A 20,990-nucleotide genomic window follows, 5' to 3' on the forward strand; every position below is an offset into this window, starting at 1 on the left:
AGCAGAAAATTGGGAATACATTTAAAAATTTTTTGGGGTGTGGCCCTTTGACCACTTATAACTTGAATACTTACCTGATTGAAGAACACAAGCAGGGATTTTCATAATGAATCTAATAAAAAAAATTCAGAATTGAAAGGAAAATTTTATTATTGATAATTCAGATGTCAATCAGTTCCTTTTGAAATTCTGTTACAAATTTTTTTACATGATAGTCTTAACATGGAGTTTGGGAGTTAAAGGGGTACAAAATTGGACCTCGCTAAAAAAAAATCTTTTTAAATTTTAATCTGATTTGAAAATTCTTTTTTTATTAGATTCCTTTTGGAAATCCCTGCTTTTGTCCATTGGAGATATCAGATATCTCTATAAGTTTTTGAGTCATAAGGTATCAAATGGTACACACCACAAAAAACAACTAATTTTTGGTCCACTTTCTTGAACTTATTTTAATGGATTCCTAGTGAAAATCCCCGCTTGAGTTTTTCTTCTATCAGTTTTCTGATATCTCTCACATTTTTTAGTTACAAGGCATCAAAGGGGCACACCCCAAATAACTGACTTTTTCATTTTTGGTCAGATTTTGAAAATTTTTCATTGAATTTCAAATTTTGTGCCTTATTGTGATTAAACTAGTTGTTCTGTACACAGTGAACTGTAAGTCCCAATGCTTAAGTGGGTCAAAAACTTTTATTCTGTCCATTTTTGCCCCAAGTGAACAGAGTTCAACATGCTGTGATGCACAAAGCTCTTCATTGTACTAACCTTGTAACTCAAAAAGGAAAAACTGCATTTTTACAAAATTCGAAAATGAGCTCACATAAATCAAAAGAAGTTTAATCATAATTAGTGGTAGCGCTCTTGTTTTTGAATTATTGTGCTAAGTGTGTACAGCGGATGGCAAACTCAAGTATACCATAATGTGTCCTGTCTTAAACAACAGGTATATAAATCCCTACCATGTTCATAAAGACAAGACAATATGCTAAAACTTTAATGAGTCTTGGGTAAATTAAATCTGGTGTTTAAGACATCAAGAGCCTTAACAGAGTCCAATTTATACACCAACTGTTCATGTAAGGCTTGTTGTCTCCTTGTATTGTCTTTCTCCTCGCACAAAAGTTCTTTTAACAAGCTAGCTGACCCTTTATTTAATGTCAGCAGAGTGCATGCCTCTTTTATCCTGCAAAAAATGACATCAACTTAAACTACAATGGATTCCAGTTAAACATATACCAGTACCTTTAATTGCATATTCCTGTTAATTGTATTAAAACTCAAAGAACAAAAACATTTCCCTTCTTATCCATATAAAAAAATCCTCTTATTAGCAAACATAAGGCAAAAAGTTAGAAAATTCCTCCTAATTGCGTAAATATTTTTCAAAATTTACACAAAAATGTACTTAAATGAGTCAAGTACAATACATTGTTAGTGAAATACCTGTTTTCTTAAGAAATTCATTTTTACAACAATATTTTATCTTTCTTTTGACTAGAATCTAAATCAGGAATCTAATTAGATATGAGGAAGAATTTTCCTCACTTAAACATTGAAAACATTATTCATTTTCCCTTGAAATGACAATTTCTCTTAATAGCATATTTTTTTTTCAGACAAATAGGTTATGCGATTAACAGGAATCCGCTGTATCTTAAAGAAATAGAAAAAAAATAAAGGTTTATTAACATCTTATTGAGAATTAATGCAAATTAAATAGAATTTAATTAAAAAAGAATCATATAATGTTTGGCATATCAATGTATTTATTTTAACATAACCTTTGTGACACACAGGGATTCTCCTTCAGGGGATTCATATGGTACTTTTGTACTCAGTATTAAGGAGATATGGGGAACAAGCTCATTATCAAAAATTCCTGCTGAAAAAAAACCTAATAAAACAAGACCAACACACAGACCCGTGTCACCATCATATATTTCTTAGCTTATTATACCTTGAAGTTAAAAAATTACATGAATTATGTAAATATGATAGCATATGAAGTTGAAACATGAGTTAGCTCAACAGTCTGAAATTCATACAAAATATTTGTCAAATTGTCTTGCCTTATAATTGAGAGTTAATTGTAACTAAATGTTACCAGGCACTCCAAATGACATTATTTTTTGAGTTGTTTCACTTACTCTCTGAAATAATTCTCAGGCTTTTGTGTGTATTCTCCAAACAATGGAAATAAATTCCTACTCATATCAAACTCTAGCTGGCCAGCACCTGTCTCATTGAATTGGTTGGGAATAACAACCTGAAAAAGTTATGAAGCAACTATGCAAACTTATTCCATGCATTAGAAAGCACTTATACACCTATATCTCATTGCAAACTACACTAAAAGTCAGCATTATTAATTGGATGATTAATTGGAAGGAGTGAATAACCAAAATAATATTACGAGTGCCGAAGAACGCATAGATTTAACGAGTGTGCAGAAACTTGTTTGCTCAAGAGTTAAATCTTACTGTGTTCTTGGCATGAGTGGTCATATTTTGGTTATTCACAATAACCAATTGATTATCCTATTTATTATATAGATTTCTTCGATTATTCGTTGCCATTTTCACATGAATTTCAAATTTTGTGAACCGTCACAGCGGAATGATTTCAAAGTTTGGTGGGAGAAAGTTCGAGAGTGAAATTACCGATTTATTTCACAGTGTGAATTATCGAAATTTATTTCACTGGGAACATTTGATAAAACACTGCTATCTATATAATTATCTTATATATCATATATTTAGATTAAAATTTATCTTTTTTTGTATCTGCATTACAAGTGATTGTTTAAACCCTAAACTGTTTACCACATCGCATACCCTATATCACACCTCTTGACCTATATCACACCCCTAGACCTATATCTCACCACTTCACGGAACATACTTGAGAGCATAGTTAAAATATATGATAAAATTAACATGACATGTCAAAATCTGTATCACACGTGGCATCAACCCTCGACCTATATCAATCCGTGAGCTTGCTGCCCTTGGTGTGATATAGGAGTCTCTGCTTGATACGGCATGTGATATGGATTTTGACACATAATATTCAGTAAATAGAAATATATAGTTTTCTTTCTGTTCTACTTTTCTGCCATTAATTTTGAGATTTTAATTTTGGTTACTGGGAAATAGGTTTAAAGTCTTGAACATTTTAATCTAATTGGGTTTAATTATTTCTATTTTAAAAGTGTTATCACATGTCCCTTTTATTATTTCTAACATATACTGACATTTGCATAGTAATCTACTTACCTCTTCAACCACCATTTTATTTAGCTTGCTGGCTAATCTTTGCCACACTTTGGTAAAAATAGGTTTGTTAAGTAAAGACTCAACTTTGAGTAAACGGTCCTTTAGCACCAGTAACATTTCACAAGCATTAGGTGATAATGTTAAAGACTCTTTAGTAGCTGGTAAGATGTTCCATCTGTAAAATAATTTCTATTGTAAACAGGATACTGCATTAGTCTTCTAAAAAAAAATAAAATACAATGCTTCAAAGGGCACAGCTTGATATGACTGCAGAAGTCAAACCTTGAACACTTAAGGGCAAGTATGGACACAAAATTCAAGCTTGAGACAGCCTTGAATATTAATTGTGATTTGACTTTGACACAGACATGAATTAACCAGAATGAAAGTGGCCCTTTTTATTACCCTTATTCATAAATGTTCCAGTCCTAACCTCCAAAATCTTTGATGGTATAGTAACTTGTGGTACAATTTCTAAGAGATCCATAGTCAAGTTATTGTCTGGATATCAGGAAAACAATTGTTTCTTTTTGGCCACTCATTCCTAAAAGTTTCAAGTCTAAACCATTCAAAATCAATCTCATTCTGACCTTTGTGGTATAAAATGGTGTGGAATAAAATTAAATTCAAAATCCCCAAAATCAACATAAAACTTCTTCTGTGGTTTGGAAACTTGTTATAAAATTGAATAGAAATCAACCAACTAATACTTGAGTTATCCAAAACAAAAAGTCTACAGATGACAACATGGACCACATAAACCAAGACAGCATCAAACAATTATACAACTGCAAATTTTTTGCAGTTGTATAAAAATATCACATAATTTATGAGACCATAACCAATCATACCGTTGTTTTCTACAGATACAATGTGTGACTGTGTACATGTAGACCACATGTAACCATTATCAACCATACCTCTTTTTCTACTGATATGACTGTGTACATGTAGACCACATGTAACTATAATCAACTTATACCTTTGTTTTCTACAGATATGACTGTGTACATGTAGACCACATGTAACTATAATCAACTTATACCTTTGTTTTCTACAGATATGACTGTGAACAAGTAGACCACATGTAACCATTATCAACCATACCTCTTTTTCTACTGATATGACTGTGTACATGTAGACCACATGTAACTATAATCAACCACACCTTTGTTTTCTACAGATATGACTGTGCACATGTAGACCCCATGTAACTGTAATCAACCATACCTTTGTTTTCTACAAATATGACTTTGTACATGTAGACCACATGTAACCATTATTAACCATACCTCTTTTTCTACTGATATGACTGTGTACATGTAGACCACATGTAACTATAATCAACTTATACCTGTGTTTTTTTCAGATATGACTGTGTACATGTAGACCCCATGTAACTGTAATCAACCATACCTTTGTTTTCTACAGATATGACTGTGTACATGTAGACCACATGTAACCATTATCAACCATACCTTTGTTTCATATAGATATGACTGTGTACATTTATACACCATGTAACTATAATCAATGATACCATTGTTTTTATAGATATGACTGTGACAGTGTGTACATGTAGACCCCATGTAACTGTAATCAACCATACCATTTATTTCTAGATATGACTGTGTATATGTAGACCCCATGTAACTATAATCAACCATACCATTGTTTTCTACAGATATGACTGTGTACATGTAGACCACATGTAACCATAATCAACCAAACCATATGACTGCATACAAATAGATTCCATGTGACCAGTATCAATCATACCTTTTTTTCTACAGATATTATGGGATTTTTAAGATCACATGTGACCAGTATCAACCATACCTTTGTTTTCTATAAATATGACTGTGTGCATGTATATCAGTGTACATGTAGTTGACTAGATTCTTCAACATCTGTTCCTTTAACTTGTCCAAGAGGAAAATGGCTGAATCAAAAATTCCCTCTATCATTCCACTACCCTAAAGGAAGAGAAGCATTTATCTATCAGAAATAATCGGACAAAATACTCATTAAAAAGTCTATTTTTAACAGAAAATATCAACCAGACATTCACTCTTTAAATTCATTATACTGTAACATATATTTTTTCCTCAAAGGTCAATCAAAATTGTTTGATTTACAAGTCAAAAATAAATTATGTTAGATTTATTCATAATGAAACTCTGTCAAGTAACAATATAGGGAGTTAACAAGACTATATTACAGACAGAATACTCTGTGTATTCCTGTATTACCTCATCTAATTCCTGCGGAAGAACTTGTTTCCTGAAGTATTGTAGCTGCACAAAATGCTGAAATTATCCAAAATAGATATCATATGTCTATACCTAAAAACCAATCCTCCAATAATCATATCTACAAAGGTGAATACTGTTCACATAAATTCATGTGAACCTCATTCAAAATTCACTTCACAAGTATATGTAAAAAGTTCACCTGAATTTCATGTGAAGGCTTGATTTATTCAAATTTTATATGAATTCCATCACAAATTTCATTTGTTCAATTCAGGTGAAAATCTTGTGAAATAATTTTGCCTGTTTAATAAAAGTGGAAAGAAATACAAAAAAACCTACTTCTATTAAGATTTAATAGAACCACATTCATTCTATTTCTGTCAAACTAATTTTGTTACTAGAATAAAGTCAACATTTGCTATTTGTTCCAACACACCACTCCATAAATAATCAGTAAATACATGAAAAAAAAAAAAAACCAAAAATTGAAGGCATCTTAACAACATGACTACTTGCTTGTCAGTTCACACCTGAGAATGAGTTATTCCACTACCTAACATAAGGTTGAATTACCAGGTACTTTTTAATGAACATGTACATGACATTTCTTCAAATAAAATCAGGAATTTCAAATAAAACAGGGAAAAAATACAGGCAATGTATTAAAAAATATAACAGAAAATAGCTAACATACAGCAGCATTATTCCACTCCTGTAGAACCTCAATCAAGTAATAAATAGCATTGAATATAGCACAGGAGTTGTCTCCCATTGGATCATGTTTGTCCATCACTTGTACAAGACGTATACGAAACTCCTCCAACAGTTCCAGCTGTAGGTCAACAAATCGTAACTGATTTTCAGGGTTACTCAGACCCTTGTATCTATCTATAATATTAAAAAGATGGAAGATTGTTTGTAAGAAAATGCTGAATAATTGAGTAACTACTTACATTAAAGTAATTTTCTTTCATTTTCATGAAAATCATTAATAGCAAGTATTTCCCAGAGCATGAATCAATTTTGTAATAAGTTTTATAGAAGTAAAAAGTTTAAATACAAACATATCAAATCCTACAAAGAAAATAACATTGGGTAAATATCTGTCTACTATCATAGTTACTGGCAAGTGAAAGCTACTACAGTACCTAAAACATTTAAATTTTCATGGATTTTTTTTCTTCAAATAAACAAATTTTATTTACTAATTTTTAAATGATGAGTTTTTATCATGAGAATGACTTTAATCAGGGACACAGTTTTTTCTTTCATCAGTGAAAATGAGTAAACTATGAGGAATACAATATTTGATAGTTTAAGGTACTTTACTGTCAGCTCATAATACAATGTTCAGTAGTTTGATGTACTTTACTGTAAGCCCATAATACAATGTTTGATAGTTTAAGGTACTTTACTGTCCGCTCATAATACAAGACGGGGCACTAACTCTTTCATTTATATTAATGATACCTGTAATTGTTAACATAAGAGTGATAAAGCTTTCAGCACATTCAGGTAAGTTTGCTTCATCAAGATCCTTCAACCCCTGATACTGTGATTGCCATGCTGTTTCTGAGGACAACATCAAATCCATCTTACTTTTGGCATCTGTAAACATCAATAAAGAATTGTAATTCTCAAGATTTATTCCTTATACATTAAATGAAAAAAAATAAGTATCTATAGATTTATGCTTCAAAGATATCAATGATGAAATAAAATCTATGCATAAAATCCAAACAACACAAACAGTGCTTGTTATTTCTATTATATACATTGTTTGATGCTTGAGAATGCACAGTATTGAAGTAGCTTACACTTCTCTTCAATGAGAATCCATCCATTAAATGCCTCTCCAGCTGTCAAAACATCCAGACAACATGGCAAAACATGAGGATAACCATGAGTTCCTTGGAGTTCTCGGTCAAATAATATAGCCTCGTCAATCAGATGTGAAAATATATGTTCATCATTCATGATAGTGGGAAGGTCTGTCTTCATCTTGTCTGTTACAAGGACAATCATGCCTCTAATGAATTCCATCTGTTAAAAAATTCATACACAAAAGATAAACATTCAAATATAAAACTTCATTTCATTTCCTTTATTCAGCCTATAAATTGTGTAGATCAGTGAAAGCATTTTTAGAAAATCATATGTTTTAAAAGTGTAACTCCAACTGTAAATTAGGAGCTGCATAAGGCTGTCAGCTGTTTTTATTTCAATTCTAATAGGACAATAACGGTACTTTTTACATGTTCATGACCTATTATGGCAACCTTAGACCCACCATATTCGTCCATATTTGGCTATACACTTTACACTAGCTATGTCAGTTGAAATGGTCACTAGTGAAAATTTGCTTTGTTTTTTTTACAATGAAGGAAAGGGTGAATTAAGTAGATCGATATAAGATATGGTATTAGTTATTTGCATTATATTAAAGGTCACAGTGTTCACACATGAACATATACAATGTTTCATTCATTGGTGATTGTTATTGCTTAGGTTCATACATGATGGAGCACATGGCATATGGCGAATGCTAAGGAGAATGTGTGTAAGTGATTTTTATGAAATATAATATATCTTTTCTAAAACATAACATTTAATATCTTTATCAAATATAAATTTGATGTTCATTCACATTACTGAAATGAATCGAAACAGCTGATACACATTGGAATGTTATGCATGTTTGTTTACATGATTAAGGAGGCTAGTAATTTACACACACAAGCCACATGCAACGCCACACCAAATCAGTCACGTGTTGCTCATAAGGCAGTTGTGGTCTCAACGCCTGTTAAGGACATCATATTAGAATACTTCGTCTAAACTGCATTGAGCACTTTTCTATGATATCATACATACCTTTGCAGTAACAGATTTAAATGCAGATTTCTGTAATAATGGTTGAATTCTCTGGTTGAGGAAATGTGAATGGTCTCTTATCCATCCTAAAACCTGGCCTAAATACCACTCGGGCTGAAAGTGAAAGTGAAAGTGAACACGCTTATTCTTATAAAAACCCTTTATATTCAAGACACTGAAAACTTGGTATACTCCTGGATAGAGGTGCAGATGCTGACCCCAATATTTGTTTTTAAGCATTTCAAAATGTGTTTCATTTCTCGATGTCTTCATAATTTGTGTACTCAATTTCCCTGTTTATTTGTCATTGAGGTGTAAATCCTTCAATACAGAAGATACATCTGAACTTTAATATGTACAATCAGAGAATAAAACCTGTTTGAACAGTCAAAACTTAATTCATCATACTTTCTCCATATTGTTTGTTTTCTTGTTGCCATAGAAATGGAATTTAAATCTCTTCCGCAATGGTAGTACCATAAGTTGTAAAGGCAATGGTAGTTCATCTTTTTGTGTTAACAGTGAGTGACTGATTGTTAAAGCAAATAAAATGATATGGAATTTGTGCTATAAATATATACTATCTAAATTTCATCAACAATCTGTCTTAAGTAATGACATATAGTTCTTTTATCTTGATTAAGTTTTTAATTTAAGTACAATGGTCATTTTTATGTGTACGTTTTCTTTATTAATTTCTTATTTTAAAACAACTAAAGTTCTGCCGACCTTGACAACAGTTAAACAAATGAAAAAAAAATCATACTATTAAAAATGCTACCACTCAAAATCTTTTCAATACTCAAGTTTTTCTCAAGTAAATAAAACAAATGGAGCATATTAAATAAATTGGGGTTTCCTTTTGAAGGTATAACAAGGACTTTAAAATTAGCAAACAAAAGAAAGGATACGGCAACTGAATGGCCAGCAGTGACATGAAAACCTTCTCCAGTGCCTCTAAATGTTGACTGGAATGTGATGGTGGGGACTTCAAGGAATTCCCTATCAAAGGCCAACCAACAGATTTCAACACTTCTTCAAAATCACTGTAAGTAAAGTTTATACATAATCATCAAAGTTACAATATCAGTACAGAATTTTAATAGTTTGGAAAAGCAAACCAAACTAAAAGATATGAGTCTGAAATATAAAAGTTGATCTCAGACAGTTTCAAGAAGTGAAGTAGAAAGATTATAAAAAAGCAGAGAGTTTACATGACAATTGATTATCAATGCAAAGTTGGAGTGCAATCCAAATTACTCAGCCATTACTGCTACACAAAATAATAACCTTGGATTCAGAAAGGAGATTTCTCCCATTTTTTTTTTTGAATTGTAGTGTTACATGGAGCAAAGTACAAAATGTAGTTCAAACCACCAGGTGGCACTTAGAATTTTAGTAAGATATCAATAGAAATAAAGAACACCTTTTGGCACAAAGCAAGGAGCTAAGAAATAAGTAATGGCAAAGAATTCAACCAGTTTAGTGATTGTTTTAGAATTCTGGATAGATTTTTCCACCTAGTGAGGTTTTTCTTCTGTGTATCAAGGAAGGCTTAGTAGTTCCAACTGCATTGGAGGGAATATCATGCTATTACTGAAAATTCAAAATAATAGGAGTATTTTATCACTTCAGATTAAAAGGCAATTTTAGGTTTTGCTATTTCAAGATTTATATCCCTTCATTAAGCATTAACAAAATACCAGTTTTATTATTACATTGTATAAGGAGAACGAAGTCTATTTTTTTTACAATAATTACTAAATTTGACTACAATGATAAATGCCAAAATACCAATGACTTAAATATTGCAAATATCACCATGGTGTACACATGCTTCAAGGAGTAACTTCTTATCAGAAGCATGCATTAGAACCAAATACACAGGAAGTTCAAAATTAAGAAATAAATTGTATACAGGAAGTACTCAAAACCAAAAACATTGAAATAGAAATCCAAATCCTGCAATGATAAGCTCTACCAGAGTATGTCAACAGAACTACATTCATGTAACCCCATGTCTTATACAAGAAATGATGCCTCAGTGTTTCATAGTTTTTGAATTTTGTGATTCGGCAAATTTCTGTCAGTAATTAATTGATAAGTTAATTACAATGGTTTTGTTAAAATGAACCAACCTTGCCAGTCTGTCATGCAGAATTTTATACCAGAACAATATTGTGTCCTTTATAAAACTCAACAGATGGTGACAATGTGTTCCAGTATGCTTGTGATATGTCTGTGTCAGGCTCTGAAAACTTTGTACTGCATCCTGGATAATGTCTGTTAAGATAGCTGTCTGAATATCTGAACTATAATAAGAGACTTTAACAGGTACAAAACAGAAATCTTTAATCATTGATTTAAAGAATAAAACACTTGTAACTTGTAAGTATCTTTTCATGGATTGTTTCTCACCATAATATCTATAAAATTTAAATTTTATTCTTATAATAATCAACAAAAAACTATTGCAATATTCAAATTCCAACTTTGTTGGCAAGGGGAAACAATTTTGAGTGTTTATATTTTTAATTTGCATTTTACATCATAATTATTATTTATATCAATGGAATATGATTAATACTTTGTAAAAAAAAAACAAATAGGGGTGAGAAGCATTGCAATATTCAAATCCTAACTTTGTTATAGATTAATTTATACAAAAATTTTGAGAAAAAATCCATATAACGGTACACATGTACATGTATGTACCTTATTTTTTCAACATTCTCAATCAGCTGCAGATAGGCCAGATATCTTTGGAATTGGTGTATATCTGATGTAGCTTTGTCCAGATCTTTACATACATCAGTCTGATTGCGTACATGCTCAGCCACCTGATGATGTACACTGTCCTTACGATGCTGTAACTTCACCACTTTGGACTGTGTATCATCAGAACCTTGTGTTGCATAGTCTATTTCTCCAGGCAGGCTGGCACCAGCTTCTTGTAACTGAAAAGTTTAAATTCCTATTTAAACTAGTTTCTGTAATTGAATTTCTATTGATTACAAAAGTAAAATAGTTCTACAGAAAAAAATAACTTTATTAAATGACAAGTTGATTAATTGAAAAACTATGTTCAATAAAAAAAGCTAATTTTTTTAATAGGCGAGCGCCAATTTTGAAAAAGGCCACCCATTAAGGTTTTTAATGCACCTACCTAACACATGGCTAATTTTGGTATGGATTGAATGAAAAAAAGTGTTCATAACATAAGATTTGATTGCTTTAGATTTCCTATTAAAATAACTTATATGAACTTCCAGAAGTCCTTTTTAATCATATTTCAAATACTTTGAAGGGATTTATTCACTAAATGAAGATCAATGATGAGAATTAATATTTTACAAGCCTTTTAAATAAGAGGCAATTGAGCTGTGTTTAATCTGTAAGTGAAGAGATATTCAATCAGAAAAAATGGTCTCATGCTGAAAAATCACAAATCTTTTCTGCAAACAGACAAATCATTTAAATGCACTCCTTTTAGACTTCAACTATTCTTTTAAAAAATATTTCAGGGACAACATAGTTGTTGATGTGAATCATGGTCAGGGAAGTCAAACTTCATACAACAAAGTCTTCACACATTTCCTTAGACACTCAGAGCTGCTAGTTTCATATGTGAAAAAGGAATGTATAAAACTACGGATGTCTGCATCAACTTCACAGAAAGATAATACTAACAAAACCAAAATAACGCATTTAGAAGCTTCAGTTATAAAAGGCAAAATTAAAAATGCTGTTCCTCAATAAATATATCCTAATTTGAACATAAGACACTGATGAAATTTTTAGAGACTTTGCCATTTTTATTCACAGGGTTTATTTCATGTCTTTTCAATGGCAAATCTTGTAGCAACATAGAAAGGAACATTTATTTGAATTCCTTTGACCAAATGCACTGAGTCATTGCACACAAAGGTTCTAATTGAGACCTTACATTTTCATAGAATTTATGCTTCACATCATGAGGTTAGATGGTAGCTGTCAAGCTTTGCATGTTTGTACTGGTACTATATTCTCACTGTTTTCCGCCTATATGATGTCAAATTTGACATGAATGCTGAAACAGTTGATGAAAAGGATTCTTTCCAATCAACAGTTAGTACTGCATTTCATGTTTGTGAGGAAATAAGCCGGATCAAAAATTAAAAAAAAACTTGGCAACACAATCAAATAATCACTAGCTGTCGATTAAAAAGTTTCTTCACTTAGTACTGGTGCAACCAGCAGCTGATCCTGTTCAGAATGACTATGCTTTTTCTAAGCTAATGGAATATTTCCTTTCCATGGTGACACCTGATTACTGGGTACTTCTTCAGAAAAATTGTTGAGCTACCATTTGAATTACCTACAACTGACAGACAGGTAATTTTTTTATACAAAATTATGCATTTTTTTCTTTAATTCCAGAGAACTTCATTAAAAATGAATTAAGGTTAGATTTAACTTGATTAAATAACAATTTTGATGTAATTTTAAAATATTATTCTTTTTCAAACAAAATTTTTCTTTAAATGTTATTTGATTTTGAAATACTAATTTTTTGGTTTTTTTCACAGTTTAAAAAAAAATGTGACCACTTCCCATAATTACAACCGAGCAATTCCAAAAGTATGACAAAAGACCTTTTCAAAAATACATAATATAGCTGTGTGTTAGGAAGATGCATTAAAAACCTTAAAATTGTTTGCCTATAAGGACCTATGTGAAAATAAAAAGGGGAATGAATGCCATCTGTTCATATCTTGTTCATCATAGTACTTGTAAGTCTGTTTTCCCATAACCATGTTTTTAGCTTAGCTGGCTGAGTAGTGAAGGGCACTGGATTTAGTGCAGGCGGTTTTGCCACAGATGTCACAGCACTATGAGTTTGAGTCCACCGTAGGGAACAACCAAAATTTGCCAAGTAAGTTTGAAAGTTCTAATATTTAGTGAAGTTTTCAGACCTTTATATGCTAATGTTAATTATCTTCCTTGTATCTAACATGAACTGATGGAGCAGTGTAGTGAATAGAGTTGTGTACATATAATACAGCCCAGCAGCATGGAAGTTCCCACTATGTACTGGCTTCCCAAACTTCACAAATCACATTATAAATATATTTTGATTTCCTCTTCAAGTCATTGCTCTACAAATAGACCAGACCTCTTTCTGTACTGTTACAAATCACAATTTTTGGCTAGAATAAATAAATACCCTTCCAAAACAATACTTTGTAGAAAATTTTAATAACACCTTTAGATATTTGGATGATATTTTGGCTCTAAACAAAGTTGACTTCAATATTTATATTCTGTAAAACTGTCATGAATGAAGCAAATATTGACAATAAAGAATGTCCGTTTCTTGATCTTATTCATATTGATAATAGTAAAGTTAATACTAAAATGTACAATAAAAACGATTTTTCATCCCCTACAATCAACTATCCATTTTTAGATGGTGTTGTCCCCTTTGGTTCAATTTACTTGTATTTGTAACAATATTTTGGATTTCAACAAAAGGAATCTTTATATAACAGAGGAATTACTCCATTAAAGTTATCGATATCATGTGCTTGTAAAAAACATTCACAAAATTTTTCAACTGATACAAGGAACTCACTCTCAAATATAGATGTACTTGCAATGGATTAATACGTGCAGGTATCTCTCACCCTTTGTTTTATGGTAATGTTCTACACAAAGCACGGAAAGCTTGATACTCATCCAATAAGTTAACTTAACCATTGAATAGACTCATTCATAAGGAATATAGTTAGGATATTGTTGTCAAATTGTTAAGGATAGCATTTTTTGGTATTAACATTGATTCACTCATAGGGTTTAAACATAGAAATTAAAACACTATATTTTAAAGCAGTTATTAGCATAACATGGGTTGTGTCCTTATTGTATGACTTATGATATACAGTACAACCAGAGAAGGAGTATTCTCTTACTTTTATTTTGGTGTCCAGTGGATCACAGAATTTTACAGAGTCCACTCCTAAAATCATTCAAGTGATTTCTCCCATCTAGAAGTATTTAATTGCCTTTTTGGGGGTATTTTGGAGTCACTCCAAATATTTGATTACCTAGTGTATTGTAATCATGTTCAGCTGACAGGTAAGACAGAATGCAGATGATACAGTAAAAAAAAATAAGGGCAATGAAAAACTCTCAGCTGGGAATATTTTATTTTTTTATTCTATTGAGGAAGGATGCCAAGATCACTACAGGATTTCTATGGTATTTTTGGGAATTTCCTGGAGTCTCTCTGAAAAGTGACTCAGAAATGGGAGTTTGAGAATCTATACTCTTTGGATGTATTGTACCTTTATTTTCAATCCTGCATGATGAATTGGGATTGATTTTACATATGATGGAGACATAATGTTTTGTAGGTTTAAACTGGTCTGGAGCTGGCATGTCAGTTAATTGCTAGTAGACCTTAGTTTGTACATTTGTGTAATTATATTCATTTTCTTTATTTCTGTTGTACAAGGGAACTTTTTGAACTGATTTTTAGGTGTGTTTAATTGTGTAATATTTTTCCACAGTGGCCAGATTTTAAAGGGGGAGGGTTGTGATCATGCCAAAGTACTTTAAGCCCTCCGCATTTCTTGCACCCGTCTCATGTCAGGAATTTTTCGCTTCTAGAGTATAAAGGGGCAACTATTTCGCTGTACCTGTGTATATTGATGTTTTGGGGCCAGCTGCAGCATGCCCTATGGTATGAGGATTTCCTCATCATTCATTGAAGACCAATGGGTGGCCTTGGGCTGACATTTTCATCCCAATGGGCGATTTGATTGATTATTGGGGTTCAACGCCCGAGTGGCAATATTTCAGCTATATTCAGGCGATGAACATGAAAGGGGGTGATAAAATGAACATGAAATGATGATGTCCAAATGAAACTAGAGGCTCAAGAGAGCCTGAATCACTCACCTGGTTAACCATTTGCTTATTTGAAAAACTTGAGGAATGAGACAGGCTAAGTTAAAATCAATTAAATTGTCAAATGCAGGAAATGCTTTTAATAGCATTTTCATGACCTGAACCAGAATTTTGCTAAAGGCAACTATTTTTGAATTTTTTTCCAACCCCTAAGTTACATTTTTAGTATAGGCAGCCATATCTCTTCACAGATTAAAAATCACAACAGTCATTTTCAGCACAATACACTAAAGAACTATTATGCTTATTTTCATTCAATGATCTTTAATGGTTTTAGAGAAGAAAATTTTCAAAGTTGTACATGTTAAAAAAACAACAAAAAAAACTGTTTCAGGGGCCAAAACTCCAAAATCAGTAAATGAATGGTTTTGAAAATTTCGGCATAGGTCCTTCTCATGATGCTTAACAATTTTACCTATGCCAGAAATTTGCTAAAGGCAACGGTTTTAGAGTTATTGGCAAAAAACTGCCTTCTGACTCCTATGTTCTATTTTAAGTAACAGCAGCCATGTTTTTTTCACAAATAAAAAATCCCAATACACATTTTGTGTGGGATACCCTGAGGAACACATGTGCCAACTTTCATTGAATTCTGTGCAATGGATTTTGAGAAGATTTTCAAAGTTGCACATGCGAAACATGGAAAACAAAACTGTTTCAGGGGCCGTAACTCCTACATTAGTTGATGAATTGTTTTGAAAATTTCAGCATTGGTTCGTCTCATAATACTGAACAATATTACACAGCCTGAATTGCTTAAGGCAACGATTTTTTAGTTATTTGCAAAAAACTGCCATCTGACCCCCTATGTTCTATTTTTAGTAACAGTGGCCATGTTTTTTCATGGATCAAAAATCCCAACGTCATTTTGTGCAGAACACCCTAAGGAACAACCATGCCGAGTTTAAAACCTGTCAGTCTAGTAGTTTGAGAGAAGAAGATTATTGAAAATTTGTCCACTACGACAACAACGAAACTAACGACAATGAGCGCCAAGTGATGGCATAAGCTCCCTATAGAGGGATGGGACACAAGGACAATAGGGTCAACAAACTTCAATTGCCACAAGATAAAAGGGAGGGATGTGTAGGGTTGGGCAATTTAGCCTCCTGTGGCAGAGCGAAAACGTTCCTATTCCTATCGAATACCACAGCAGGGTTCTTTACCTTGCAAGGAATGTATATCATCCCAATGGGGTTTTTGTCTCTTTGACATATACGCCATACTTACATGTATTCTTGTTATATTTCAAATATTTATGAAAAATTCACAACGTATTAGATGCAAATTTTTGGTCGTTCCCTCCACGGCACTCGAACTCGTACCGCTGTGACATCTATGGCAACACCCCCTGCACAAAGTCCAGCACCCTAGACCACTCGGCCAGCTAGGCTATATTAAAATATAGTTTTTCGCTGGTCGGGTCATTCCTCCTTGTAGGATTAATCTAGGGCTGTAACTTAGTACACAATGTTTGGTAGTAGGGGACAGTTCATTTTAGATGTCATTATGTAGGAGAGAGGATCAAATTAATGATGCATGTCACAACAAATCAATATTATACAAACGTCTCAGAATGTGACGACTCTATTTACTACACTGCTCCATCGGATCAAATTGATACAGGGGAGATATATAAACGTATAGAAAGGTCTGAAAAATTCCAAACGATGTTAGAACTGTCAAATTTGTGATGTAAATTTTTGGTCGTTCCCTCCGTGGGACTCGAACTTGTACCGCTGTGACATCTATGGTAACACCCCCTGCACAAAGTCCAGCACCCTAGGCCAGCTATCATAGGTGGTTCAGGAAAGACTTTGGATAATGTTGAGTTTCTCTCGACAGAGGCCCAGTGCTCACGAATGGTGTTGTGGCTGTTTTTAAGGCAGGGGTGGTATGTTAGAACACAAGGGGTTCTTTTGCATTTTTTCTTTGCCTTGTATTGTAACAGACTACTTCTTGGGATATTGTGAATGTTTTGGAACCCTTCATTGCTGGTCTTGTTTCTATATCCCCTTCTTCTTAAATTGTTCTTCAGTTGACCTAGACATTTCTTTAAGGATTCGTCATTTGAACAAATGCGTCTTAGCCTAAAAGCTTGATTGAATGGTATACTCTTAGTCAGGTGAGATGGATGACAGCTCTTAGGCATAAGATATTGATGTGTGTCAGTTGGTTTTGAGTATAGGTCCATGGAGAGCTCTCCCCCCGATAAGGTGCTGGAGGTATCTAGGAACGAGATGCTAGTAGCAGATGTTTCGTGAGTGAACTTAATTGAAAAATGTTGATTGTTGGCACGAGCGATAAAATTGTTTAATTCTTCTTCGTCATGTATCCACTTCATATCCACGTCGTTAATAAACCTATACCAGGACAGAGGCTTTTCTATAGAGGATTCAAGTAGTTCTTTTTCAAATTTTCCCATGAAAATGTTGGCATAAGACGGAGCCATTTTGGTACCCATAGCTGTACCATTTATGGTCTCCATTAAAAGTAAAATTGTTCTTTTTCAAAACCATTCACAATGTGAATGGGAAAATTTGAAAAAGAACTACTTGAATCCTCTATAGAAAATATATATATATACACACACACACACACACACACACACACACACACACACACATCCCAGAAGACGTAAAAAGCCAAGCCTATCGTAATTAGACCTATGTAATCAGTAATCATTAGAAATATGATTACTTGTAATTTAATTTAAATAATTATAGGACCAAAATGGACAGTAACCATGATTACTTTCTGATTACTTTTATTTTGATTACATTTTCAATACTTTTTGAGGGAAGGAGATTCTTTTGGCATCTGATCTAATATTTCTCTGCTTATTCTATCAACCAAAGGGGTGCCCTATGGACCTTTTCTTTTTTTCAATACGATTTTGTAAAGTTCCATCCTGAAGTTAATTCTAGTTATGTTAAAAATCCTTTAATGCATTCTTTATTTGATAATGTATGCTAGCTCCATATGCAATTGAAATGAAAATGTCATTTTTGAATCATTTACTTTTTGACACTTCATACTACATTGCCAATCAAGTATTGAAAATAGCTGTGAAATCAAAGCCATTTCAGTTACATGTACTAAACAAACAAATGCTGGTTAAGTTGTTTATATCTTAAACTGGGGTTTCATTCTCTTGTAGCTTGATGATCATTGATTTTATCAAAAAACATAATTAAGAGTTTTCAGTCTTAATCAAGTGGGAAGTGAGTGAGTTCTTGTCCAAACACATATGTAAACATTATTAGTGTCACCAGATCATGTCAAAGACACCTCTATAAGCTCCTAGTTGTTTTTTGGAAAAGGTCCAGTCAAAGCCAAAGGCAAAAAATGCACGTTGGTCATTTCAGGCAATGCAAAAACCACATGCAAACATTTAATTCAATGCAAACATTGTTTTGTTGTACATGTACATGTTTTGAAAACATGCTGACTATTATTTACATGTACCTCAAAAGTGGTTCTATAGAATGTTTCATTAAACATATACAAATGTACCAATAAAGTTTAAATTTGTAGTATTAGTTACTATCTTTGATAAAAATATACAGTAATCAAAAGTAATCACAATTACATGATTTAAGTAATTGTAATTTAATTAATTGCAATGCAAAAATTAATAATTTAATTGTAACTGTAACCATAAAATGTAAAAGTAATTGTAATTTAATCAATTACATTCCAATGTTATCAACCACATGTCTGCAACTAAATAGAAATGGTCTAACACTAAGCCGCATGTTTCATTAAAAGAAACTACTCCATAGAAATGGGTACAGTAACAAGTGCTCCAGCTAGAAATTGAAAAGGACATGTGTCAACGGAAGGCACTTTCTCAAGTTTGAGAAGCACTTTTCAGTTGACTCCAGATTTTGTTTTTGAGGGTTTTCCATATTTTCTCTTACTCAATTTAAAATCAATTCACTCCTATTTACTTGTTGCTGTTTAAGCTTTCATAATACCATACATTTGTAGCTACATATAATGAGATTGGTTAACTTTGACATGTGTTTCATTACATTTACTGCATACCATGAGGTATTGTGTTCCTGGAAATGTAACAAACAATCAATATTACTGCTACCAAACTACCAAAATCATCACTTATTTAAAAGAATGGTATTTTCCAGAACTATTGCAAATACAACTTCGGGCAAAAATACTCTACTTTTGAAAATACAGAAAATTGAAAATTGTAAAGGAGGTAACTGACAATTAGATAAATAAACCTGTAATTTTATAATTGTTACACACATGGTCAAACACAATTTAGTCCTGTTAAATTGACAGTATTTATGTTATTAATAGTCCATAAAATTGTGATAGATCCAATTGGGATTCAATCATCAAATGATAACCCTGATCAGCTGATTACTTCTTGATGATTATTTACCAGTCATAAAAACTTTCCCTTACCTGTTTAGACAGTGATAAACATTTTTTATCAGACTTATGGCTCTTCTAATTAACAAAATGATTTATAAACATGAAAAGGCGAAAGGGTGTTTTGAGTCAAGTTAAAAGGGCAGAAGGCAACAGCCAAGGACAAGATGTAATCCAGGGACAAAGATCAGACATGTTAAATAGACACACATACACAACAAAGAACATAAAGTCACCAAAATCATATATACAAAATAATAAAAGTGAATGAGCAACTCAGACTCCACTTAAAAATGGATGCATGGACCATGTGCACTGTTTAAAAGGGTAAGCGTCCTCTCCTTTTCTAGAAACACCCGCAGAGTTGCTTATAAAAAGTCAAGTCCTGGATAGAGAAAAGAGGAAAGAACTGGGAGTCTGATTTCAGCTTGACAGGAAGTCACGCTTTTCGGGGCTTCCCATACAAAGTTCTGTATTTTCATATCTTTTTTCACTAAAATGTGTTTATTTATGGTCTACAAAAATTATTTAAATTTATTTCCGACATGCTACAAGAGGAGGTCTTTCTGGCTTATTTAGGAAATCTGAAGTACAAACAGTATGTAATACCGGTCTTACTAATAAGTGACAAGAAGAGTCAAGAAGTCACAAGAAGTGACAAGAACCATCATGATTCTACAAAAAGCGACAAGAGGGAGAAAACAGACAAGAAGCTTTTTAAACATATCTATGTATTCAACATTGTCCTCTTACAGGTAACACTAATCCCTTTTGGGATTCAGTGTCCGGAGCAGTTTTCTTATTTGGGCAGCCAAATGAAACATATCAGAAAACGGCTCTGGACACCCAAAAGGGATTACAGGTTATACCTGCCTTATATTAATGCGCCAGTTGCACAGTATTTACTTAAATCTAAACTTGAGATGCAACCATGTTGGAGACATCATTATTCTTGAGATATGTGTCGCAGACCTTTTTCAACTTCAAGATATCCAATCATGCCAGATAGATGGACACGTATGTGATCGTTTTACCTGAACTTCAAGAGAATGTACGGTTTCCTTGACACTTTTGTAAACATCTTTAAGGTCTCTCAGACTTCTTATGTTATGATTTAGATATTCAACGAGGTTTATCTCTGATTTCTCCATCAACGACTGACTGGTGTCATCATCAACAAATGAGTTATTCCCCTTTTTCTTCTGAGTCAATTGACTGTTTTTTTCTGTCGAGT

The 20,990-nt window shown here is 32.7% G+C and overlaps 1 protein-coding gene across 1 annotated transcript; it reads right to left on the reverse strand.

Moving 5' to 3' along the window:
• Positions 1–978: 978 nt before the first annotated feature.
• Positions 979–20,959, reverse strand: LOC148619373 (RAD50-interacting protein 1-like). The gene is made up of 14 exons (XM_088579206.1): positions 20,791–20,959; positions 11,120–11,361; positions 10,543–10,716; positions 9,316–9,450; positions 8,813–8,933; positions 8,405–8,518; positions 7,348–7,573; positions 7,001–7,138; positions 6,225–6,418; positions 5,528–5,584; positions 5,115–5,251; positions 3,276–3,450; positions 2,148–2,266; positions 979–1,183 (listed from the first exon to the last, which is right to left on the reverse strand). The coding sequence occupies exons 1-14, from the start codon at positions 20,905–20,907 to the stop codon at positions 994–996; spliced, it is 2,139 nt and encodes a 712-aa protein (XP_088435332.1). The 5' UTR covers positions 20,908–20,959; the 3' UTR covers positions 979–993.
• Positions 20,960–20,990: the final 31 nt, after the last annotated feature.

The sequence above is a fragment of the Perna viridis genome, chromosome 4 (genome assembly GCF_037379345.1).
Source record: "Perna viridis isolate PV_CMFRI_1.1 ecotype Kerala chromosome 4, ASM3737934v1, whole genome shotgun sequence".
NCBI lineage: Eukaryota > Metazoa > Mollusca > Bivalvia > Mytilida > Mytilidae > Perna > Perna viridis.